The sequence below is a fragment of the Sebastes fasciatus genome, chromosome 21 (assembly GCF_043250625.1).
Source record: "Sebastes fasciatus isolate fSebFas1 chromosome 21, fSebFas1.pri, whole genome shotgun sequence".
NCBI classification, from domain to species: Eukaryota; Metazoa; Chordata; class Actinopteri; order Perciformes; family Sebastidae; genus Sebastes; species Sebastes fasciatus.
The window spans coordinates 14,140,317-14,166,335 of NC_133815.1; the positions used below are offsets into that span (position 1 = coordinate 14,140,317).

The 26,019-nt window shown below is 44.2% G+C and overlaps 1 protein-coding gene across 3 annotated transcripts in view; it reads left to right on the forward strand.

The window, feature by feature from the left end:
• The window catches only part of myripb (myosin VIIA and Rab interacting protein b), a 142,267-nt gene that overhangs the window by 96,829 nt on the left and 19,419 nt on the right, over positions 1-26,019 (forward strand). For all 3 annotated transcript variants that reach the window (XM_074621503.1, XM_074621501.1, XM_074621502.1), the window contains exons 5-12: positions 10,147-10,233; positions 12,303-12,400; positions 12,619-12,699; positions 14,232-14,393; positions 17,379-17,547; positions 22,182-22,708; positions 24,772-24,921; positions 25,062-25,799. In XM_074621503.1, coding sequence (XP_074477604.1) covers positions 10,147-10,233; positions 12,303-12,400; positions 12,619-12,699; positions 14,232-14,393; positions 17,379-17,547; positions 22,182-22,708; positions 24,772-24,921; positions 25,062-25,799 — 2,012 coding nt within the window. The remainder of the gene's footprint in view (positions 1-10,146; positions 10,234-12,302; positions 12,401-12,618; positions 12,700-14,231; positions 14,394-17,378; positions 17,548-22,181; positions 22,709-24,771; positions 24,922-25,061; positions 25,800-26,019) is intronic.

Here is a 26,019-nt window from a genome sequence, read left to right on the forward strand (position 1 = left end):
AGAAAATGCCTTTTTAAAACCTCTTTTGCAGAAAATAATTGGATATGTCAAGTGTTTGAACGAGCTTATAACACTAACAGATTATCATAATGTATATCAGGACGTCTGTGCTTTCAATTGAACAGAATATAATGAGATTTTACTTCAAGTAAATCAGCACTAGATTGAAAAGGAAAAAAATCAATTAGATAAAGATGTTTCTCATTAACACACTGATGTTGCAACGTCTCGCTCGATCTATGTTGCAACATCTCTCTCGATCTATGTTGCTCCACGAAAAGGAGCTTTTATTATGTAGCCCAGAAAGTCTTAACGCTGGGGCCTCTCTCTTCATGCATATAGAAAAGCAGCCCCAGGAATGTAAAACATTCTCGTAAACCATTTCCCAACCATATGTGAAATATAGGCTACCGCTATGTATGTGCTAGTAAAGTTTTTTTTTTTTTTATTATCACAAAGGGGCCAATGCTTGTGAAATCAATTCTGTACGAGTGTGAAATGGCAGCTGACATGACAGTCGGTGAGAGAGATGTGACTGTTTTACATCTATCGTGTCCCCAGAGAGGATGTGTGACCTTCAAACCAACATGAAGACAACAGCGAGCGAGCGATTTGTACTTTTCTGTCCGTCATCTCCGATGGAAGGGAGTAATGCTCCTGTGTGACCGGTTAGAAATATCAAACTGTCCTCTGGGTACAGTATACATGTGTGTGCAGGAGAAGCCCCTACAGAGTTTTAACATTAAACCTGGACGAAGTGTTGGTGACCACACACTGTAAAGAAGAACAAACACATTAGAGAAGAAAAGATTTTGAATGGAATCACCCATCTACTGTATTACACTTTTTGCTTGAACAGCTGAATTTCCTTTTTTTGTAACTGATTCAAGTACCTCATTAAGTGGATCGGCAGATGCCAAGCACTGATCCGAGTACCTATTAAATTAGTAATTAAAGCCTTGACGCCAGTATAGCATGAAATGAGACGGTTGTGTTTACTCATACATTAATGTATCCTGAACACTGTAGCACTAAACACTCTTAGCCTTTGGTGCACAAGGAGGCTACGAGTCAACAAACTGAAATTAGACTAGAAATGTGATGTAACAGTGGAGCTGCTGTGTAGTGTTGTGTTAAAAGGTTAGAGGGGGAGAAACTGTTATTTTAATTAAAATAAGCACATGGCGCATCTTCCTTTTTCAAGTGAAATGGATGACTTGATTCTTGGGATTAAAGCTAGTCAATAGGCTTAAAACAGAAGAGTAAAAAAAACATAGACTGTATATTAAAAGTGGACGTAGTCACCGTGACGTCACCCATTGGTTTGTGGACCGGTTTTGAAGCCTCAAGTTTGGCATCTTGGTTTTTGTCTGTCGCTGTCTTGGTTTTGTGGAACCAGGAGTGGCACGAGAGGGTGGAGCTAAGTAAATGTTGCGATTAACCTTCATGAACTGAAAAGTTCTAAGACAAAAACACGGACAACACCCAGATCGGACAACGCCGTGGTAGCGACAATCACAAGGTAGCCACGACCTGAAGCATCCCCTGCTTTATGGTCTATTTCACTCTAAATGGGACCATAATTTACTAAATAAACATCATGCTGTATTGAAGAAGACTTGAAACTAGCAATTGAGACCATAAACTCGTGTTTACAATGTTTACTGAGGTAATAAATCAATTGAAAAGTAGGGTCATTTTCTCATAGACTTCTATACAATCTGACTTCTTTTTGCAACCAGAGGAGTCGCCCCCTGCTGGCTGTTAGAAAGAATGCAAGTTTAAGGCACTTCCGCATTGGCTTCACTTCTCAGACCCGGAGGTTGCCGCCTGCCCCAGCTTCATATTTACCATACAGACGTGAGAGTAGTATGTCTTATCATCTAACTCTCGACAAGAAAGTAAATGTTTATTTCCCAAAATGTTGAACTATTCATTTAAAGAGCGTGTATTCGAAAACTGACTTGTGCAGAGATTTCTGACTCTTGCAATATACTCGTATGCTTTGCCGTGGCTGTGTGTCTCTCTTAAATTGATCTAAGGAGTGTTATGTTTGCTTCCACCGTGATAAATCGGTAAAAGCACACTGGCTAATACTTGTAATTTTTTATAACGGCTCAGCTATTCGTTTAATATCTCCATCACAGTGTAATTTTTGTACCTCACTCTCTACCTCTCTAGTCTGGTTTTATGGTACAGCATCATAAAATCTGCCATGAAATGCAACGTGATGAGTCTGTTTAAGTATCAAAAGCAGGAATGATGACTTTTTTTTTTTTTTTTTTTGACACTAAAATGTCATTCATTTCATATAGGGGATTACTGTTGTCCCACTTTTCTCCTGCCTTTTGTGTTTGCTGTCACGTCCCTCCGAATGTTTGTGGGAGGCTTCCCACCTATCCATTAAGATGACGGTGACTCGAGAAATGTTCAAACATATTATCACCTTCAAACACGCTATTCTCTCTAGTGAGAAAAGAAAGAGAGAGAGAGAGAGGAGAAGCAGAGGAGAAGCAGAGGAAAAGCAGTGCAGTCTTTTAAAGCTGGCGGCCGCCGTCTTTTCAGTACGATAACAAAGGAAGAGATGATGTCCTTGTGTATATGGGACAGAGACTCCTGATAGCATCAGAGAATCATGCACTTTATAACCTGGCAAGACTCATTTCAAAAAGACAACATTATTTGCCTTTGTTTTTAATTTACAAGTAGATTTTTATTAGTAACTAACAAAAAAGGTACTTGTTCATCAATGCATTTTTCTTCTCTGTATGTGCTTTGTGTGTGCTTGTGTTTTTATGCTCTGCAGGTTTGAGTTATGTGTGTTTCTGTGTCTGCATGACTACACATTCCTCACCAGGGCTGCAGTAAATTGGTAGACAAATTACTAGAGATAAACACATGGACTGCATCAGTTTCTGTGTCCATTTTCAAAGTTGAGAGGTAATTTTACCACTTCAGAGATATCAAAGTGAATTTGGTTAACAATTGGTGCAGATTATTGTTGGTTTATGAATCAGCCGATTGTCTTTGGTGGTGATTGGAATGAGTTTTTCTCCGTCGTCCAGTTTTTCTGTCAACCGTCCCTATTATGCTGCGTTTATGAGCTGGAATCAAAGTCTGACATGTGGGGCTACCATTTGAGCTGCTGAAGAGCTTTCTATTCATGAATTGTTTTGTTGGAAAATCAAACCCAAAGGATACAGAATAATCAAATATAAACTGTTAACAGAAGCTGCAACCCTTGCAAATGGGATCATTGTTTATTGTTAACTGGGTGTGAATGCTGGAAGCGTTGTGTCAAGGATGGACTTAGTTTTGTGGCTGTTTTTTGTTTTTTTTCAAAATAAAACAGAAAGCTCAGGATAAGGCTTCTTTTTCAAAGTAAAAGTCCCAAACAGTCACTGTATATTAACAGGGAACTCGGAATGACCTAGCTTTTCAAAATAAAAGTGCTTATAGTTCAACTCTGGTCGGGGCTTAGATCTTAGCTGATGTTTTATTCATAATTTATCAAAGACAATTAAAGGAAACCTCAACTCCTTCTCAGTACACTTATGCTCATTTAAGTCCTTGCTCTAAAACTCCCATTTGAACTTCTTTCATTGCTTAATCTATATTTTGTATCCTTCATCCCTTTCCTACTTCTACAAATATTGCTTTTTTTGTGGATTTTCAACACTTATCTACTGCTTCATACTCCTTAAAATGTTCCACATCTTTTATAAGTTAAGAGTTTTATAAAGCCCATTCATACTTTTTGAAAATATTCAACACAGCTTATTGAGATTTCCTAATTTGACCCACCCATTTCCCACTTTTCCAACTCATTCATACTCCTTCAGCTGCTTCTTCATCCAAATTAAAGCCAGCAATCAGTTTAGCGTCAGCCATTCAACAGCCAGCATTCACACCACAATTTCTTCAGAAGTTGCTTTCTCTAGTTAAGGTTGCACAGATTGCCTTCAAACCTGTAGATGTTTATCTGAAATCCTACTCCAGTATTTGGCCCCACTTTTATTTTGTACCGTTAAGCTGAACAACCAGTTGCTAATGCAACCTTTATGTTTGAGCAGACCAAGGTCTTTTTGTATTTTTCTAGCTTTCTACTTTTTTTTTTTTACACCTGTTGGGTGCAGTAACTGTAAGCTAAAGGGATACAAATGCTTCCATGAAAACTAAAATGAAAACTAGTATTGTTTCATAACTGTGGTCATATCAAGAATGTAGAACAGGACGTGAGGATTTTGCACGAGAATTCCACTTGTCAAGCAAGAGTGAACATTGTGTGCTATGCTGCTGATCCATTTCTGTCAAATGAGTGGTTACTTAGCCAAAAACCTTCAACGTTGATGCAGTGCAGTAGGTTAGATGTGTTAGTGACCTTCGTTCTACTGCTGTTCTCCTCTTCTGGTAAACAAAACACAAAGACCTCCTGAATCACCTCTTTCAATAGATACAAAATTGTACTCATTCAAGGTTTTCTACAGCGCCTTAATAGATAACCGTTCTGTACTATATAAGTACTTAAGACACTCACAGGCGTATTGTCACTTTTGGGAGCATTTCCATTGCCTCTGTTCTTTGAGCTGAAAGCTTGGTGACTCAGAGTACAGTGCTCTGTCTGTAGGGATTGGAGGGCAGAATGTTAAACAGGAGCCGAGAGCCACCGCTGTTGAAAAGCTAATAACTACAGGGCTCGGACCACACTGGTGTCAAGATTGCAACTAGAACTCTGTTTGTGGTACTCACACCCATGTACACATGTCAGCTTGTGGACAAATGTGTGTCGAATGAAGGAGATGTACTGAAAAATCTGATGTTTGTGGATCACATTCACCTCCCTTAGGGTTTTAGACATTTGGGACATATGTGAGGTCATATACAGAATGCATTAGAAATGGGAAACAGCCATTCATTTTATACTAATATTTGCGCTGTTATTAATCCTAATATGGTTTACATCCCACGCTTCTTTATATCGGCTGGAAACAGAAGACAATGGTGCAATTTCACCCAGTCCGACATTGATCTTTCAATTATTGAGCTCTTTGCGAAATTGTTGTTTTTATGTTTTTGTTTCATGCAGTGGTTTGTGTGGGGTTGAAATGTTCTGCAGTAGAAACAGCCAAAAGAACATTTTTCTATTGCTCCAGGCTGCGTTCTGGGTGGTTTTGTGCAGCATTGTTCCTGCCCAGGTTCATTCACTAGAAGGATTATCCCAACCAGGCTCCTTTTTAAGTCAGGCGCAGTGGCCCGCAGGTGACAGCAGCTGCATTATGAAAATGTAAAAATTGAATACTAAAAGCTATTGCTAATTACTGGAGACATTTTTGCTCCTTCATTTCGCATTCCACCTCCATCATTTGAACTTTAAAGGCCATGTTGGCCAAAACAGACCAATTAATTTCTGCACACACACACTTGTAACTGCTGCAAGCACCACCTGAAGGGGGCAGTAGCCTATTATGGATAGAAAATATTCATATTTTTCAAAAGAGAGCAGTTTCGTCCAAAAACACCCTATTTTATTTAAATTACATTGGCATCATCAAAAGGTGAGTAAAACTCTTATCTCCCAAATAAAAGAGGTGATTGAAGTGTTTGTTTACTTTCCACTTCCTCCCAGCCTGTCGTGATGCAAACAGACATCCTGTCAGTTCAGCCGTTGTTCTGAGGACGTTGTTTATGGGACTGTGTGTGCTGCCAGATGCTGTATTGTAATTGAAAGGAAACCGTCTGGACTCTCCTTCCTCCTCCTGCTGCTGCCGCTGGCACTTCAGGAGCGTTAGCTCTAAGTGGGACTTTACTGGCTCATTTATTTATACAGTCTTTTGTTAGTTCCCTCTGTTTCTCCACATATTCTCTCTTTATGACACTCTATTCCACTCAACTTAATCCCCACGTTGAATGTGCAATTTGCGAAATTTCAAAATTGTTTGGCAAAACAACAGAGGATTTTCTGTATAATTTTGCATGAAGTGGTCCCATCAGACAAAATTATTCAACTCTGCGTTCATCGGTCTTATCTTACACTACGAGTGGAGATACTATATCTTAAACTATATTTAGCTCATATAAAAAAAATCTCCCATATCCCAATCCCAAAATGCAATGTGTCACATTTTATATTATACATGCAAAAATGACTGTTGTGCGACTCCAAACCATGGATGTATTACAAATGCTCTACATCTGGCAGTGACAACACAAAATGACGATGATTCATTCAAAATCTCAATTTACTGCTCACTATTGTGAATGTCTATTGTATAGGAAGTAGTGTGATCATAACACATCTGCAAGGATTAAATAGTATTTTGATTAATACCAATGTTATATTAATGCTGCTTCACTAGGTGCTAACTTTCAGTGGCAAAATGCACTTTGATGTATAATTTAAAGAAATCAGTCATTGACAAAAGCAATTGGAAAACAAACAATTTGGTTGTAATAATAAAAAAGAAAAGAAATCCCAGTACAGACATGCCCTTGTATCTTTTCCATTTACTCTTAACAGAAAGGTTATGTAGTTCTCCCACTCCGTGTCACACACACACATTTGTACACTAAGACACTCTTGCAGATGCAGGCCACCGCTGTCGTCTGGGTGGTTACCATGGCGATATCGAGTGACTTCCTCCTCCACAACCGTGAGCGGCAGAAATGGGGAGTGACAGAGGTGAGACGATGGTCATGGAGAGAAAATACAGAAGTTGGACGTGAGGAGGAATGTACTGAGACACACACACACACTGACCTTCCATCACCTCTCTACTGACATGGCAGCAGCGCCGTTCAGGGCCAATTAAAGACAAAGGCATCACTCTGTTGTGTCACACTGGTCACCGTATCACTGTTGCCTTGTCATGACTCATGGATGAACAGCAGGCTGACAAACAAAACAATGATGTTGTGCCCCCACTTTATGATCAAGGTTTGGTTCGATTTAGGGAAAAAAAACAGTTAGAAAGATCACGGTTTGGGTTAAAACAGGTGTTGTAAAGTTACTAAGCTGATTGTATGTTATATGTGTAAAATCTCAATCAATTTCAATTTAACCAGCTGTCAGATAAATGTGATAAAGTCTTTTGCTCTGAAATCCAGTTGGGTAAAAGTACAAAATAGCGTAATCTTAAAACAAATAATCAAGTAAAGCGTCTGTCGCCTTCGTTTTTGCGGTGTGTCCTGCATCGTTGGCACTTGGCTGCCTGTGTCTGATGCTTTTTCAGCATGTTGAATCGCCGGCAGAGCGGCGACGGCGACGCATTGTTCACCATGAAACACAAAGTTGTTTTTGAGGGGCTAGGTTTGCTTAAAAATAAACAAAAATGGGCACACACATTAAAGTGCTAACATTTGTTATATGATATGAGTCTTGTGCTTGGGTGTGTGCAAGGGGGCTCGATAGCCTCCAACAAAATTTGAATGAAGCAGCCCTCGCGGTACGTTTCACCTAGATGTACAAAATTTGATAGGCACATGCATCACATGGAGACTTGAAAAAAGTCCTCCTAGAGATTGAACTCGATCGACTTAAAATTTTGTCAGTACAATCTACAGTCGTTTGCGATAAAAAATTATCAAAAGTTTGAGCTTTCATGAAACAGCGTTGCCGTGGCGTGGCGGAGAATTTACATGATTCGCCATTAAATAACAAGCTGTTTTAACTTGATTGTACTCGGTCAAATCTGCCTCAAACTTGACAAGTAATTACACTACTTGAGTAAATATACAGAGTGTCCTCTGACCATTGCATCTGACAAACTAATGAAGGAGCTAATAAAATGACGTTTAGTCCCGATAGACGGTAACACACACAGGTACATTTCCCTGCTCAAACAGGACTGCTTGCTGCAGGCTGCATCCATATGACTGACAGTTGACAGCAACACTTTTTTGGACATCTCCCAGATGGCTGAGTTATGATGACAGAGGTTGACGTTGGTATGTAAACAGCGAGCTGGTGTCGGTGTGGGATGCATTATCATGATAGCCAGTCCTCAGGAGCTTTCTCAGTCTGTGTATCAGCTTCCCTGTGTGTCTTTCTCTCTCTGTGTGTGTGTGTGCCGCCCACCTGTCTGTGTGTGGCGGCTCACTTTCTCTGACAGCAGTCCTTTTGTGTCTACATTGTCCGGAGCTGCTGCAGGTAATTTCCCCACCTATTGTCCCCTTCCACACTCCCAGAAACTATAATTAAGCTCTAACCAAGCGAGAACAGTACAGCTCTGTCGAACGCTGTGAGACAACTCTGGGAGTGAAGGACGGTTGGAGCGTGTAATGGTTTGGGGGACTTGTTACACCGTGCTGCTGCGACTGGGAGGACTGGGCCTGTGAATGGAGATACACAGGCCGGCGGCATGGAATCAAATACACACTTCTCATGGGGGAGCTACACACATATTTCGGGAGAAGCTACTGTTAGGGCAGATGTTGCCTGTAGTTAGATCTGTGGAGAAAAAAAAAAAATATATATATATATATATATATATATAAATAAAAGAATGTCTTCTCTGGTTGAGTTACAGCATGTCACTGCTTGTCACTGTGAAGTAATGTAAGAGTTTGTGATTGCTGGCTTACAGGCTCTGCACTAAGACTCTGCAGTGCTCTGACAAACAGCAGTTCATCTCGCAGTAAAGCTGAAATAGTATAACATATCTGACAGCTGGCTGTGTTACTGCAGCTGTCAAGGGGGGAAAAAATGCCAGCTTCTTTGATTTTGATATATTTGTTTTTGTTTGGCTTTTGTTTACTTTCATTTATTTGACTCATTAAACCCCTTCTGAAATAATTCCATTAAGTTTATTGCGATTTCATGCGAAACACATGTATTTTAGTGAGACATACGCTTGTGGGAGATACCAAGAAGGCATCCAATAGCAACATTGTGGCGTAGAAGAGTGATCGCTGTGTGTACTCGGCTGTTTCTGGCGGCGCTACAGTTAGCTATGGCAGAGATCGGTGAGTGGCTCTGGCTCTTTGAAGGCGGACTCGCACCAAACCACCGCGAGCATTCGACTGTCTCTGTGCATTCAGCCAGAAGCTGCAGCCTGTCCAACAGGACACTGTTGACTAATGTTGGAGGCGTGGAGACCGGGCCAAGGACGGGAGTCATGGGGTTTGGTTGGGCTCGTGTTTTGTCAGCAGCAGGGGCCGAAGCTTTGGAACAAGGTTTGGGATAGGTTGGGTTTGGTTTTGGCTCTGGTTAGTGGATGGAAACAAGCTCAAGTGGGGACCAGAGGTGGAGCCGGAGCCAGGGTGCTCTTGTGTTTTGTCTGGAGCAGCCGTGTTTGAGAGTGGGTATGGGCTGTGGTCAGTGGATGAGATGGAAATGTAGTGTGGTCAGTTAGAGGATCCTCATTCCAATAGCATTATATTCTACCTTGGTGGTCTGACAAACCCCTCTCCTTCTTAATAACCTACATGTCCATTTATACACTTCATTTTCACAGCTGGACTGATGAGAAGGCACGCAATAAATGCAAACCACAGGAGATGTGTCTAACAGGAGTTAATGGGCCACTGAGGGAATATGTGGTTTTGAAGGCGGGGATGTTGTAACCACTACAATTTCTCTGGGAATTCACAGCTCTTTAAGTCGACCTGTCTCGGAATTATAATCACAAATTTTCCATTTTGGGTGACATAAATGTCTCTTTGCTGTAACTCTAGATTTAGTTTGTTTGAAAAAGACATGAATATAGCACTAACTCACGAGAGACTTGGCCTGAATGAGCTATAAAGAAAACAACACACTCTGTGGTGATGCTTATGTGCACTGAGAACATCCCTGTGATAAATGCCAGCATGTGATTCATTTGAAAGGCAGAGGGAGTTGTCATTTTCTTTCAACTGTCATTTGGTTTCTTTTTTTAATGCACAATAGGGAACGGCACCAAGTAGAAGAAACAAAACTATACAATTGACAAGATGACAAAATAGAGTTGGGAATACAGTTGACAAGAGTACAAAAAGGGGTTTTGTGGCGCAGTGTAACCTACTTTTAACGTGGCAACAGTGCAAAAGAACATGCAGCTACATTATTATATGATATGATATGAGGTGAATATTTGCATTTCTGTGACAGGCGTCAATTTGAAGGCTTTTATCTGAAGAGTTCATTTGTCGTTTTCTCTCCCTCTTTAGAAAGCAGTGTTCACGAGGGAAGCAACGGCAACGACAATGATGGCAGCATCTGTGGCAGCGACTCCGCCTTCTACAAGCAGAGTGAAGGTGAGAGACGCGGTGATGAACGGGCAACGTTTTGTGGTGGCGGTGCAGATGGGTAATTTCAGCCACAATTATAATCGACATTATCTTTTCCACTTTACAGCCGTTTCTTGCCTGCTGTGTTAGCTATATTGATTTTTTTTCACTTTTCCATTTTCTTAAAAGGTTGAGCTTTTATGTTTATTGCTCATTAATTGTTTCCTTAACATATAGAGACCATTCTGCAAAGGGCATTTGTGTGTGTGTGTGTGTGTGTGTGTGTGTAGTCACATCAGTGCTAAACGACACTAAAGTGAATCGAAACACAGCTACAGTTCTTGTTTGATCATTAAACTGCACACACATTACAATTCTCACATAAATCCACAGGATACCCATAAAGCCACTGACATGCCGTCATGAACAAATGCACACACACGCACAAATACACACATAGCCTCCTCCACACCGCAGACAACACTTTTAAACACACATGCTTGCGCCATTTACTGCACACACACACACCCTTTCATACACAAATAATTACGCAGACAACCCCAACAGCCCCAATCTAATGATAACGCTAATTTCAATTGTTTGCCAGTAATTATGAGTTGTTTATGCAATGATCAAGATCTGCCATTTAGATAATGGCAGCTCTTGAGAAGCCCACAAACAATCACTGTGTGTGTGTGTGTTGGGGGGATCTTTGTTTTCATTAAACTGTGGTGTTCAAATAGGCAGTTTATACTGCGTTGTTTTGTTTTCTATTGTAGTTTTGTGTGTGTGTGTATGTGTTTAATTATTTACATCATTTTATTTTGGCCAAAGGGATAAAGCTAGGAATAAAAATGCTTTAGAGCAAAGGTTGTCCATGTTTTTAATATTGCACTTCAATAACACTGTCGATCATGATGGACCAAAGAAAGTATAAAAATTCATGCAGCAGAGCCAGACATATTGTATTTTTTTATTCCGCACGTTATTCTTCAAAGCCTGGCACCTACATAACCTACAATGCAACTAGACCACCGACAGTTATGCTGCTTTCCATTTGAACTGGGAAGTCATTTCCGAGTTCCCAGTCAGAAATTTCAACTGGAACGCCCTCTGAAGTCGGATTTCTGACTCAGAAAGTCGGACGAACCACACCAACCCTGACCTCAAAACCCAAGATGACTGCTCCGCGCATCAACAGTAAAAAAAAAGCTATAGTAATATACTGTTTATTAGCACGTCTGTCTTATTTGTCTCATTAAATCAGTCGTACACACATTACTGTCCAGCTTCTATCTGTGGACATGTTGCTACAGTGTTTGTATGTGCAAAATACCAGAGTAATGTGTTGTTGTCAACTGTTATTTCTAACAATGGCTAACCTAGCTGGAGCAAACTCCATTACGTTTTCCAACTTGTTGAACTTGAACGCGGTCAAACCGGGTGTGACGTCATTCCCAGCTCTGACTTCCGATTTCTGAGGTGCTAGTAGCGGCTAAAGTAGCCTCGAGCGGCTAGCCTCAAGCAGAGATGAGGAGCGGGCTACAAAGGTCTAGAAATCTCACTACCTTCTAACTCTACAGCCCTAAATTTGTTTAATTTTCAAACTTGTAGTCTTCATCCCCAACCAACGCCTTACGCAGCTCCCTCTGGATCCACAAAAGGCTTAATACTTTTTAAACTTTTTTTTACATATGCATTAATACTCCCCTTTATTTTTTAAAATCAGTGGAGTTCCCCTTTAAAATTAAGTAGTGTCTGCTTGCAAGCCCTGTCACTGCATACATTTGTCCACCAAAGAGTAATATTTCCCTCCCAGAAGAGGTAAAACTGTCGAAATCCAAAACATCCAAAAACATTAATTCAAATTTATGAGGCAAAACTTCTTCTTTTTTTCTTTAATATCCAATTAATCATCTTGTGACCCTTTAGATTGCTCTTGCTACACACTTGATGGGTTGTGACCCACAGGTTTGGAACCCTTGATTTAGAGTATCTGTAGGAATGTGTGTTAGGGGATGAAGGGTTGTATAGAGGTTGTTATACAGTTATATATCTCAGTAATGTTTATGTGTGACTCATGTGTGTGATATTAGGACACAGTATGGCAGAGACGCTCACAGTCGCCCTGCGTGTTGCTGAGGAGGCGATAGAGGAGGCCATCGCTAAGGCGGAGGAGTTCAGTGACAGCTTGGTGAGACGTCCCTCTGTTCCTCCTTTCTTTCTCTCTCTGTCTCTTTTCCATTTGCTCCTCTTTTCTATCCCCGCTTTCTCTGTCATGGCCTCTTACTTCTCTTCTCTCAGTATCAGCAGGATGCAGTCAGGGTTTTTGGCGTTTGCACAGACCCTCTGCTGGTAATTCCGTCACTCTGAACAGAATATGTATATGTGTGTGTGTGTGTGTGTGTGTAGGAGAAGCAGAATGAGGCTCGGTATCTGCAGGACCACAAAGAGGAGCTCATAGAGGAACTTGCCACAACAATTGTACAAAAAGTAGGTTGAGTAAGTTTTTATTTTTTGAATGTATATTTCCCCCCTTGTACGTGAAAGTGTAGTTAACCTCACTCAAATATAAATGCATACTAGAAAATGAAAATGCAATACATCAAGCTAGGTCCCACCTCTGTGTTCACTTTGACAGGTTGACTGACAGATCAGTAGACCATTACAACGTTAAAAAAAAAGCATTTTCATTGATATTACATTTTGATGGAGAGATGGCACAGGAACACATAAAACTAGAGTTCTTTTCTTCTTTTGAAATTGGGATCACAGAACCATTTGCAAAAAGAGCATCTTTGATTATGATATCTTAGTTTAAATTAACATTCAAATGACAACCGCTTTAATTTTAATCATGTCTTGTAATTTGCATACACAGTGAGTGGAGTTGCAGTTTTTTGATAGCTTTCTTTGAAGGTGAAATACAAAAATAAAACATTTTATCTCCATTTTGAGGTGCATAATATAATATGACATGAATATTCAAATGGAAACTGGATTATTGGTTTTAAAGCTTCATTATAACAAATTATTCATGCCTAAGTGTAAACATAAAACGCTGTTATGAGATTGCCTTTTCATTTTACAATTTGCAATTGTTATTGCTAGTGCAGCATCCATTCGGAGCATGTGCCTGTCCGGAATGGGTATGGCTGCTTGGCCCCCAGAAGTGCTGCTTGCAGCGTTGTTGAGAACCGCGGTATGGCTGCTTGCACCCGCCAAGTGTCAAGTTGATTGGATGATCGGTCTTTGAGATATTCAAACGACAGTCATACATACATACACAGACAGAGATTCCTTCCTTTATAGTTAGAAGATGCTGCTACAGTGCCACCTATTGGCCAAATGGCACCAAATGTGCCATGGTCATTCAGACATCATATCTACTCATGTCCACCAAATGTGGTCACAATAGCAGAAAGCGTTCAGGAGACATGACATTTTGTGTAATATAAGCCCTGCCCACAGCGTTTGAGCTAACTTTGAGGGCCAGCTATAGCAAAATTATATGGAACATCAAAAATCCAAAAAAAGTAACTTTTTCTGGCTTGGTCCAGAGATGTTCTCTACCAAACTTGGTGACGATTGCTTAAAATGTGTAGGAGGAGCAGCACAAAGTCAGATTTGGACACAATTCAAAAGGGCAGAACAATCACGCTAAATGCAAATGGGAGTGACTTAAATGGATAGAATCGTCTGGACCCACAAAATCCAGGAAAAATGTGTTTCTTAGACTTATGGTTAAAAAGTTACAGGCTAAATCGTAAAGTTCATTGTTATAGCGCCACCATCTGGCCCAATTGCACCATGTTCGACACTGCGCTCCCTTGGGTCCCCAGCAATACACCCACCAAGTGGGAAGTTGATCAGATGAGCGGTTCTCGAGATATGTGAAGGACATACACACAGCGATTCCTTGCTTTATAGTTATATTATTTATTATTTAAATGAAGCTTGCTGTATGCTTACATACCTCGCAGCTCTCTCACTTTCTTCTTCTCCTTCCTGTCTTACATTCTCAGATCATTCAGAGGAGGAAGCGTTCAGAGATGCAGACAGAGTATGACTTTGTCTGGCCTCAGCCTCAGTCCCTGATCCAGCCCAGTGAACTCCCCTCTCCGTCTCAGCCTCAAGCTTCTTCACAAGGACCACAGGACCCCCTCAAGACCTCCTACTCTCTCTGGGTCAGTCCCTGCCTCCACTCAAACTGCAAAAACAACAAATGCCAACCATATCCGGTGAAGTCAAAGCAAAAATGCCCTGTCGTGTCGGCGGGTGTAAACCCGCCAGAAGCATTTGCTCTTCTATCGTGCACCATGTGTTTTAAAGAAGGGCGGTTTGGTGTTCTCACTTCATTTCACAGCACATCCAGTATAATGTTCCTCTGTCTGTGTTCTGGTATGTGTTCCTCTGGGTGGACCGGCCACCGTCTCTGCGTGTTTGCCAGGTTTAAAAAAACACAGGAATGTTGTGTTTGGCTGAAAATCACTGTAACCTTTTAGTAGCACTGGTCACATACGTGGTGAAGATGTGGTCTCATTAAGCTTTGTGCTTTGGTCTCTTTCTGTGCCTGATGTCCTTTGTGGATCTTGTAGCTGTTGTATTAAAAGCCAGTGGTGAGGGGTCTCGCACACATTAAATTTTGCATGCTTAATCCTGATATAAATTCGTCATATTGCAGGATTAAGGTATTCTCTAAAAATGTATAAACATTAAAACAACTAATTTAGAGGATTGCTTGGGCAGGGCAGACACTTTTCCTCAAGATTAAGGAAAAATAGACCCCTAGGTGCATGGCTAATTGCTCTTTTTCCACTATTTAAAGTATTTTACGGTGGATTTGTCCCCATTAAGTAGGCAAAAGCAATGCATTAGTAATATTGTAAGTGTGATTTGAGCCAAGTATGAGTTGATTCTGATTTGATAATATAGAGCAGGGGTCTCCAAACTTTTATCCTCTGAGAGCTAATTCGACTAAATGAAAGTTGCCGAGAGCTACTCATAGCACAAAGTTGTTCCATCGCCTATAGGAGACATAATTATTGTCTTACCTTTATGGTCCTTTAATAACATTTCAGCTACCGTAGTCATCGCCTCTATTACAGTCCAACCAGAGCCGAGGGGCTTTTTTGTCTTTCGTTACGGTGTGCGCCGCTAAACGAAGCCTCTGTTGCTGTGTTGGCCAACAGAGACTGTTGCCTTTTAAGCGTTGTTTTCAGCTCCTTTACCTTCTCTGTTCATAGACTGCTTATAAATATAAGTCCTGTGAAAAGTTGACAGTTTACCTGTTTCAATACATTTTCCTGGTTTGAGAAACGTACACACAATATGGTGACAACGCCCAGATTACAGGGACACATAGAAATATACAGTATAGCAGACACACCAACATGTGCACACAAATCGGCAATGCACTCACACCTGGCAGTGGTTCTTTACGCTACTAGTCAGCAGGGACTCGTGGATATTTGTCATCGTCCCGTGTGTGAGCGAAGCATCAAAGCTGCGCTCCCCTGGCCTCGCCGTTCTGTTTCCCACTGTTTCACTCAGCGAAGATCAAAGTCCCGTGAAATACGAGGGGGATCCTCCTCAGCTGCTCGGCCCGTTGTGGGACGGGCTCTGTTTATCAGCTCTCTGCAAACACACTCACTAAGACAATATGCATGCAAATGCTCACTCAAATCTGTACTGCCTTAACATTGATCCTTAGGGGGGTCTTAATGGTGCATCCCACCCACTGTAAGAACTGATGTTTTGTCTCTAATTCTTCTGTGCCCTACTAGACTATACATGTACCTACGTCAGTCCTCTCACTTGGATGTTAAAGGAACAGTGTGTAAGATCTGGCGACATCTAGCGGTGAGGTTGCAGATTACAACTTCTCCCGTGTGCCAAGCGTGTAGGATTGCTACGGTGGCCGACGTGAATGGCCAGTTGCTGTAAGAGTAGAGTGGTTAAAGTGTGTGTGTGTGTGTACGTGGGAAGTGAGTGGTGGAGCAAGAGAGAGAGAGCGGCGGCGACAGGAGCGTGTAACATTATCGACTCCGGCCCAAGCAGGAAAAGTTAACACTGTGGTTTGTCCGTTCTGGGCTACTGTAGAACATGACAGTGCAATATGGCAGACTCCATGGAGAGGACCCGCTCCCAATGTAGATATAACGGCTCATTCTAAGCTGACAAAAACACAATGATTCTTCTTATCAGGTGATTATACACTAAAGAAAACATACTTATTAATATTATCTTCCATCTCTGCCAATAGATCCCCCTAATTGTTACATACTGGTCCTTTAAATCAAGACTGAATGTTCACCAACAAGATTTTAGCTTGAATCAGGTTTAAATCCCCCTCTATATGTTTCCTTTCATTCACAGCGGAGCAGCCTCTGAATCTACATCCCAGTGACGCACAAAGTTGAAGTGCATATCCACAAACATGATTAAACATTCCTGTTTAATCCAACCTTAATCTAACCATAAAACTATATCCTAGATTTAAATTAGTCCCTTGTCAATGAGAGGCAAAATGTCTTTTTTTGACAACAGTTTTGATTTTTTTCTCTCTCATTATAAAGCCTTTTTATGATCATACGTAAAGGAAGTTGCACAATATCTTCATTTTACACACATACATGAAGAGAGACTTGAAGAGCCCCTCCTGTCTGCCTTGTTATTTAGTTGTTTTCTAGCTCCACCTGCTGATGAGATTGTTGACTCGCAGCCACAGTTGGACAGATTTCTGCCCAGACAGGAAGTAGACAAGCCAGCTGGGCCAAGTGCTCTCCTTTTCTATTTTATAATTACTATATGTGGATATTATATGTGACTGCTTCTGGCCATTGTCCAAGCAGTAATAACCTGTCCTGACCTGGAGCTGCTTTGACTGAATGTCTGTCTGAAGCTGCTCAGACTCAAGTGAAAAATGGTCCACTATTATGAAGAGAATGATTTTCAACTTTAAATTTCCATGGCTGTCAAACGTCTTCCTCATTGAGGTTTCTTTGAGAAAGATAATGCTATTACTGTAACTGCACCTCTGTGTGACCTCTGACCTTTCCTGTGTGTCTGAGTCAGCAGAGGTGCGTGCAGCATGACAGCATTTTGTTGCTCACAAATCACATTCTGTGTTTCTCACTAACCTGAGTGTGTTTTAATGTGTGTGCTTGCAGCGTTCCCGGTCAGCGTTCTCCCTCACCAGTGACGACTCCCCGGAGAAGGGTCCAGAGGAGGAGGGCGCCGGAGCGGGCTGTGGCTTGCAGGATTACACTTCTCTGAAGAGGGAGGGCAAGGCCACGTTGTTACCCAGCTGGAAGAGCGTCGACCGCCTGGACAACTCCAGTAAATATCACACTCACAATGTCATGTGATGAGTTACTAAGATGACCCAAACGCAGAGTACAAGCAGGACAGGAAGATTTTTAAATAAAAGCGAGCTTTAATTCAGCTGACAAACTCCAGAACTAACAAAACAAGGAGGGGAACAAAGTACAAATGAAAACACATCAAAAACAAACTGAGAACAAAAACAAAAAACTACAAACCAGAGGGTGCGAGAGTCACGGGCAGGAGGAACACTAGGAACACTAGGAACACGAGGAACACGGAGGAACACTAGGAACACGGAGGACAAGGGACTGGGAAGACAAGTACGAACCAACAAGGACAGAGGGGAAACACACAGGCTTAAATAACAGACAAATTACACACAGGTGAAACAAATCAGGGCGGGGCAGACAATCAACCACAAGGCGGGAAAACAGACAAAGGAAGGAAGTAAACCCAGACAAGACACAGGAGGAGTGAATCACCAAAATAAAACAGGAAACACCGGAAATACATACAAATAAACCACATCCAAAACCACAACAGTTCACCACAACAAGCTGGCACAGCCAGAACACAACATAGCCCCCCCCCTCAAGGGACGGATCCCAGACGTTCCACAACCAGAACCGGGTGGGCGGAGGGGGGCCCGGAGGAGGGATTCCAGGAACCCTGGGCACCGACCCTCTCAGGCGGACGGCCTGAGGGCAAAACCGGGACAGAGCCTGAGAACTCGGGCGGACGGCCCGGGGACAGAACCGGGACAGAGTCTGGGAACTCGGGCGGACGGCCCGGAGGCAGGGCAGAGTCCGAACCGAGAAACTCCGGCAAATGACCCGGGGGCAAGGCAGAGCCAGAGCCGGGAAACTCGGGCGGACGGCCCGGGGGCAAGGCAGAGCCAGAGCCGGGGAACCCGGGGTCCCGGAACCGCGGCCCAGCAGTCACAGGAACAAGGCTTTTGGGCTGAAACCCAGGCGAAACAGGAGGTGACGGTTGCGACCCAACCGGCGAACCAGACGGAACAGCAGGTGGCGGTTGCGGACCAACCGGCGAATCAGCCGGTGGTGGTTGCGGACCAACCGGCGAATCAGACGGTGGAGGTTGCGGCCCAACCGGAACAGCAGGTGACGGTTGCGGCCCAACCGGAACAGCAGGTGACGGTTGCGGCCCAACCGGAACAGCAGGTGACGGTTGCGGCCCAACCGGAACAGCAGGTGGAGGTTGCGGCCCAACCGGAACAGCAGGTGGAGGTTGCGACCCAACCGGAAAAACAGGTGAAGGTTGCGGCCCAACCGGAACAACAGGTGGCGGGTGCGACCCAACCGGAACAGCAGGTGGCGGTTGCGACCCAACCGGAACAGCAGATGGCGATTGCGGCCCAACCGGTAAAGCAGGTGGCGGTTGCGACCCAACCGGAACAGCAGGTGGAGGTTGCGACCCAACCGGAACAGCAGGTGACGGTTGCGACCCAACCGGAACAGCAGGTGACGGTTGCGACCCAACCGGAACAGCAGGTGACGGTTGCGACCCAACCGGAACAGCAGGTGACGGTTGCGACCCAACCGGAACAGCAGGTGGAGGTTGCGGCCCAACCGGAACAGCAGGTGGAGGTTGCGACCCAACCGGAACAGCAGGTGGAGGTTGCGACCCAACCGGAACAGCAGGTGGCGGTTGCGGCCCAACCGGAACAGCAGGTGGCGGTTGCGACCCAACCGGAACAGCAGGTGGCGATTGCGGCCCAACCGGTAAAGCAGGTGGCGGTTGCGACCCAACCGGAACAGCAGGTGGAGGTTGCGACCCAACCGGAACAGCAGGTGGAGGTTGCGACCCAACCGGAACAGCAGGTGGAGGTTGCGGCCCAACCGGAACAGCAGGTGGAGGTTGCGACCCAACCGGAACAGCAGGTGGAGGTTGCGACCCAACCGGAACAGCAGGTGGCGGTTGCGGCCCAACCGGAACAGCAGGTGGAGGTTGCGACCCAACCGGAAAAGCAAGTGGAGGTTGCGGCCCAACCGGAACAGCAGGTGGTGGTTGCGACCCAACCGGAACAGCAGATGGTGATTGCGGCCCAACCGGTAAAGCAGGTGGCGGTTGCGACCCAACTGGAACAGCAGGTGGAGGTTGCGACCCAACCGGAACAGCAGGTGGCGGTTGCGGCCCAACCGGAGCAGCAGGTGGCGGTTGCGGCCCAACCGAAACGGAGGTCGACCCGACCCCCGACAGGAGACGTGGAACGGAGGTCGACCTGACCCCCGACAGGAGACGTGGAGCGGAGGTCAGCCGGATCCCCGACAGGACACTTGGAACTGGAGTCGACCGGATCGCCGACAGAAGACGTAGAGCGGAGGTCGACCGGACCGCCGACAGGACACATGGAACAGAAGTCGACCGGACCGCCGACAGGACACGTGGAACAGGAGTCGACCGGACCGCCGACAGGACACGTGGAACCGGAGTCGACCGGACCGCCGACAGGACACGTGGAACAGGAGTCGACCGGACCGCCGACAGGACACGTGGAACAGGAGTCGACCGGACCGCCGACAGGACACGTGGAACAGGAGTCGACCGGACCGCCGACAGGACACGTGGAACAGGAGTCGACCGGACCGCCGACAGGACACGTGGAACAGGAGTCGACCGGACCGCCGACAGGACACGTGGAACAGGAGTCGACCGGACCGCCGACAGGACACGTGGAACAGGAGTCGACCGGACCGCCGACAGGACACGTGGAACAGGAGTCGACCGGACCGCCGACAGGACACGTGGAACAGGAGTCGACCGGACCGCCGACAGGACACGTGGAGCAGGAGTCGGCCGAACCGCCGACAGGACACGTGGAGCAGGAGTCGGCCGGACCGTCGACAGGACACGTGGAGCAGGAGTCGGCCGGACCTCCGACAGGACGCTTGGAGCAGAGGTCTGCCGGACCTCCGACAGGACGCGTGGAGCAGGAGTCGGCCGGACCTCCGACAGGACGCTTGGAGCAGAGGTCGACCGGACCTCCGACAGGACGCGTGGAGCAGAGGTCGACCTGACCTCCGACAGGAAACTTGGAGCAGAGGTCGACCGGACCTCCGACAGGACGCGTGGAGCAGAGGTCGACCGGACCTCCGACAAGACGCTTGGAGCAGAGGTCTGTCGGACCTCCGACAGGAAACTTGGAGCAGGGTCGACCGGACCTCCGACAGGACGCGTGGAGCAGAGGTCGACCTGACCTCCGACAGGACGCTTGAAGCAGGGGTCGGCCTGACCTCCGACAGGAAACTTGGAGCATAGGTCGGCCGGACCTCCGACACAGGAGTAGGCTTGGTTTTGGATGGAACACTGAGCAGCTTAGGAGAACGCCGCCTCCGAGACCCACGCTTCCTTCTAGGGGCTCCAACCCCTAGCAGGTCCAAGCTAGTGTCCTGTATATCAGCATGGCGAGCAGCAGACTGTAAACTTAGTGGACCTCCCAGGGCAAGGCGGGTTCCCAAGAACCGATCCGGGGCTGATGCTAGCCTAAAGCTAGCTGACTGCTGGGGCATGGGCCGGAAGCTCAGGAAGCCAACAGGCCGGGGCTGAGGCTGATGCTCGGACCGAATCCGGATGCCCAAATGGGCATAAAAGCTCTCTGCTGGGGTCATTATTTAGGGTTGGTTCGTTCTTGTCATGTGATGAGTTACTAAGATGACCCAAACGCAGAGTACAAGCAGGACAGGAAGATTTTTAAATAAAAGCGAGCTTTAATTCAGCTGACAAACTCCAGAACTAACAAAACAAGGAGGGGAACAAAGTACAAATGAAAACACACCAAAAACAAACTGAGAACAAAAACAAAAAACTACAAACCAGAGGGTGCGAGAGTCACGGGCAGGAGGAACACTAGGAACACTAGGAACACGGAGGAACACTAGGAACACGGAGGACAAGGGACTGGGAAGACAAGTACGAACCAACAAGGACAGAGGGGAAACACACAGGCTTAAATAACAGACAAATTACACACAGGTGAAACAAATCAGGGCGGGGCAGACAATCAACCACAAGGCGGGAAAACAGACAAAGGAAGGAAGTAAACCCAGACAAGACACAGGAGGAGTGAATCACCAAAATAAAACAGGAAACACCGGAAATACATACAAATAAACCCCATCCAAAACCACAACAGTTCACCACAACAAGCTGGCACAGCCAGAACACAACACACAAACTCTCAGATGTGTATCCTGTTTGCTATAGGATGCACAATTGCATTGATTAAAGCATTTCTTGCTAATATAATGATGCAGTGCATAACAGGGTAAAATATTAGAAGACAGCACCAACATGTCCCTTTTATTGCTTTTATTGCTTTTGTGGAATTTAACTGTCAAGTAGTTTAACTTATGCCCTTATAAATAATCTTGAATTCAGTGGTTCCACTGGTTTCCAAAGTTTTTACGATGGTAAAAACTATTAAAAAGTCCAAAGAAACCTCTTAAGTGTTTGTACATGTCTCTCATTACTTTGTCAAAACTTGGCTAAATACACTGCTTCTTCTGTTGCTACTGTGCTCAGTGACTCTTAAAGAAATTTGGGTCACACAGCCTATCCAAAAAAGTACAGGTGGAAAGAGAAGTTAGTTTTTCTAAACTTTGTGCTATCTGTTCATGTTCTTCCAGGTGCATCCTCGGTGCTCCAGAGCCCAGACGGTAACTGGATCGCTCTACACAGCTCGCAGCTGTCTCGGCCCAGTCTGCTAACCAAGAGGAAGAGCCTGGTGTTCAGCGTGCTGGAAAAGGAGTCCGGCGTCGTGTCGGCTTACGACGAGATGGGATCCGACTCCGAGGAGAACGACGAAGGCGGCTGGGGTGCGGCGCTGCGTCAGTTCCGGCGCAAGCTGTCAGATGAGACTTATTACACGGACTCGCAGCACGACCCGGAGTGGACGTACACCCAGCACCTTCCCATTACCTCACCGTCCTCTGGCCAGTACACCAACACAGAGACTCTCAACTCCGACTCAGAGGCCTCATCGGTGCTGTCCGCATGTCCTCGCAAACCGCCTCACAACCTGCTGAGGAAGAAAGGACCGCCGGACACGCACCTGCACCCCCATCACCAGCCGCTCTACCACCAACACCTTCACCAGAACTTCTCTCCGTATGCACTCCACTCAGAGGCACTGGATGTCAACTTTAACCCCAAGGTGAGTCTTTAAAGTCAAATTTTGGATTATTGTGCACTAAAAAGTGTTAAATAACAAGTATTAATCGTAAATAAAGTGTTTTATATCATTACATTGGATGAATTTTCACTGAAAATGTGACTCAGTCTGTGTCTCATTATCTAGCAGGTTGAACATGGAAAAACATGAAGTAAAAGTACCACTACAAAAATGTAAAAATACTCCATTACAAGTAAAATCCCTGTGTTCAAAATCCTACTGAAAAGTACAGAAGCATAATGTACTTAAAGTATCAAAGTAAAAGTACTTCCCCCTGTGACTGAAATAAACAAAGGAATGTGGGAGACAACCCTGTAAAAGCCAGTAAAAGCTCCAAAGCGTGTGGTGAGGAAATGTGACCCTGAATACATTAAACAACAGACATTCAATTTAGATTCATAATGGCCGGCAGTGATGGGTGAGGGTAAGCGGAATATTCATTTTGGTCATTACAGCTGACAGTGGCATAACACATATTTACAGCCCAGTTTATTCTCCTTTTTTTGCCATGTTATTTTTTTATTTTAGGGCTTTCAATCGATTCAAATATTTAATCTTGATTAAGCGCATGATTTTCCATAGATTTGTCAGGTAGTTAATACTCTAATCAACATGGGAGTGGACAAATATGTTTGCTTTATACAAATGTATGTATATATTTATTATTGGAAATCAATTAGCAACAAAAAACAATGACAACTATGGTCCAGAAACCCTCACAGGTACTGCATTTAGCATAAAAATATATGCTCGAATCATAACATGGCAAACTGCAGCCCAACAGGCAACAACAGCTGTCAGTGTGTCGGTGTGCTGACTTGACTATGACGTGCCCCAAAACTGCATGTGATTATCATAAAGTGGGAATGTCTGTAAAGGGGAGACTTCTGGGTACCCATAGAACCCATTTTCATTCACATAGCTTGAGGTCAGAGGTCAAGGGACCTCATTGAAAGCAGCTGTATCAGTTTTTCCTCGCCAAAATGTAGCGCATGTTTGAAGTGTTATTTAACCTCTTTCGCGACAAGCTATTACATAGTTGGTACCAATGGATTCCTTAGGTTCTACTTTCATATGATACTCTAGCTTTAAAACTGAGTCCGCTACAACCTCCGGAAGATCGATTGTGTTAATGTGATAAAGAAATTAGTGGCGTAAAACGAATTTGCCATCGCGTTTACTTTGGCAGCCCTAGTTTTTTTGTCATTTATTTGGGAAGTGGGCCTTAAGTTGCAAAAGGTTGAGAACCCCTGTATTACAGTATATGACATTATTAGACTGTTAGTGATGCAACAATGTGTAAGCAGCATTTATAGCTGGTTGAGGTTCTGCTGGTGAGGTTCTGAGGTTCCGTCGGTCCTGCTTCACAAATCTGTTGACATTTTCTTTTTTGGAATTTTCTCTGATTTTTGCTATTTTTATGAATTGGATAATTTGACCTCTTTGTGCCTTGAATAGCTATTTTAATTAAATCAGCTGAAATATGACAAGACACTGCTCTTTTAAAAGTTTATCATATGTTTGTTTTTGTTTTTTTTGTTCAATATTTTTCTGAAATGTAACCAGTAACTATAACTGGGAGATAAATGTAGTGGATTAAAATGTATGATATTTCCCTCTGAAATGTTGTCAATTAGAAAGATATTAGAAGTATTAGAAGTAGCACTAAATGGAAAAAAAAACTCAAATACAAGACAAGGTTATAAAAGTTAGAATTTTCAATTAGTTTTTATTTTATTTTATTTTTTACTTTTTGATTTCATTCTAGTTCAGTTTTAGTTAGTTTTCAGAGTGCGTTTGATAGATTTAGTTTTTCTGTATTGTGATATATTACAGTTAAAAAAATTATTTGCTTTCATTTTTATTCATTTTTTAACCAGGCAATATAGTTTCAGTTTAGTTTTTCTTTAAGGATATAGTTTTTATTTAGTTTGAGTTTAATGCTTATTTTCATTTTAGTTTTAATTTCAATTTACAATAATAACCCTGGTACAAGTACTGTACCTCAGAACTGTACTTAAGTAAATGTACTTGTCTGTTCCCAGGTGATGGGAGACAGCAGCGAGGCAGAGGAGAGGCAGAGTGACCCGATCAGAAGATCTCGGCGACGCAGGAAAAGCAAGAAAGAGTCGTCAACAGAGCAGAGCAAACCTGGAGGCCAGAGCCACACGCAGTCCATCTACCCATTAGTACAGGTAAGGCATCACACAAATATAGTTTCCCCATTGAGAGGCAGAGGTGTTTGATCAGTTCAGGCTCCCTAATCTCTTCAGTTTGTACTCTTTGTTAAATGATGACGAGTATGTATTAATGTCCCTTTGTCTCGCCTCTACAGGAGAACAGTGGTTTTCTACTCAATGCCATTCTAAAGAGGGGTTTAAGTGAGGAACAGTCAGTACCTGACACTATGCCAACGGCAACAGCTGCACCAGACGCCTTCAAATCAGATGCCATGACACCGGAACCAGAGGTCTTGGACACGGTGGCCCCAAATTCAGCGGCCCCCAGCCCTCCACAGCCCCACTCGCCCAGCAGCTCGGGGGCCGGGGACTCTCTGGAAGAAGAGCTGCGATCCCGACTCAGCCAGCTGGTCAGCCGTGCCAACAGCAAAGACAGCATCTCATCTGAGGAGGAGGAGTGCACAAAGCGGCCCGCGGATAAAGAAAGCAACAGACAGAGAGAGAAGACGATGCCAAAAGACACTGAGAGAGAAAGACAGAAGGGATGTGACAGATTAAGAGACAGAGAGAAAGCAAGTGAAACAGTGGAACAAGTGAACGGACAAGAGGTGAAAAGAAGTGAGAGACTAATAAAGAGTCCTTCAGTGAGAGAGGAGGGAAGAGTTAGGGACAAGAGGTTGGAGATAGGAGTGGAGTGTTTGGAAGAGAAAGTAGATGACCAGGAGCAAAAGAGAGGGGATAAGAGAGAGCCCAACAGACAAAGTAAGAGACAGCATAAAAGAGATGTGGAGAAAGAAACGGAACAGAAAGGAGGAGCGAGGAGGAGTGGATCCAGTGCAAGCTCACCTGCTGTTACACCTTCTTCCCAGGAGGGGGTGCTGTCAGACAACCAGGTAAGGAGATAAGAAGAAAAGTAGATTTGTGTCCACTGCTCATCTTCTGCTTTTGTTGCGGCCTGTTTGTCTGCCTTTTGATCAATTTATTTTTCTTTCTTTCTTTCCTCACTTTAACATCCTATCCTCCACCTTCCTCTCTTATCCCTGTATTAATGTGATAATCACTGCTGTCCTTCTGTGTCCCTCATCCTGTGTCTTCCCTCTTTCTCTGTGCTTC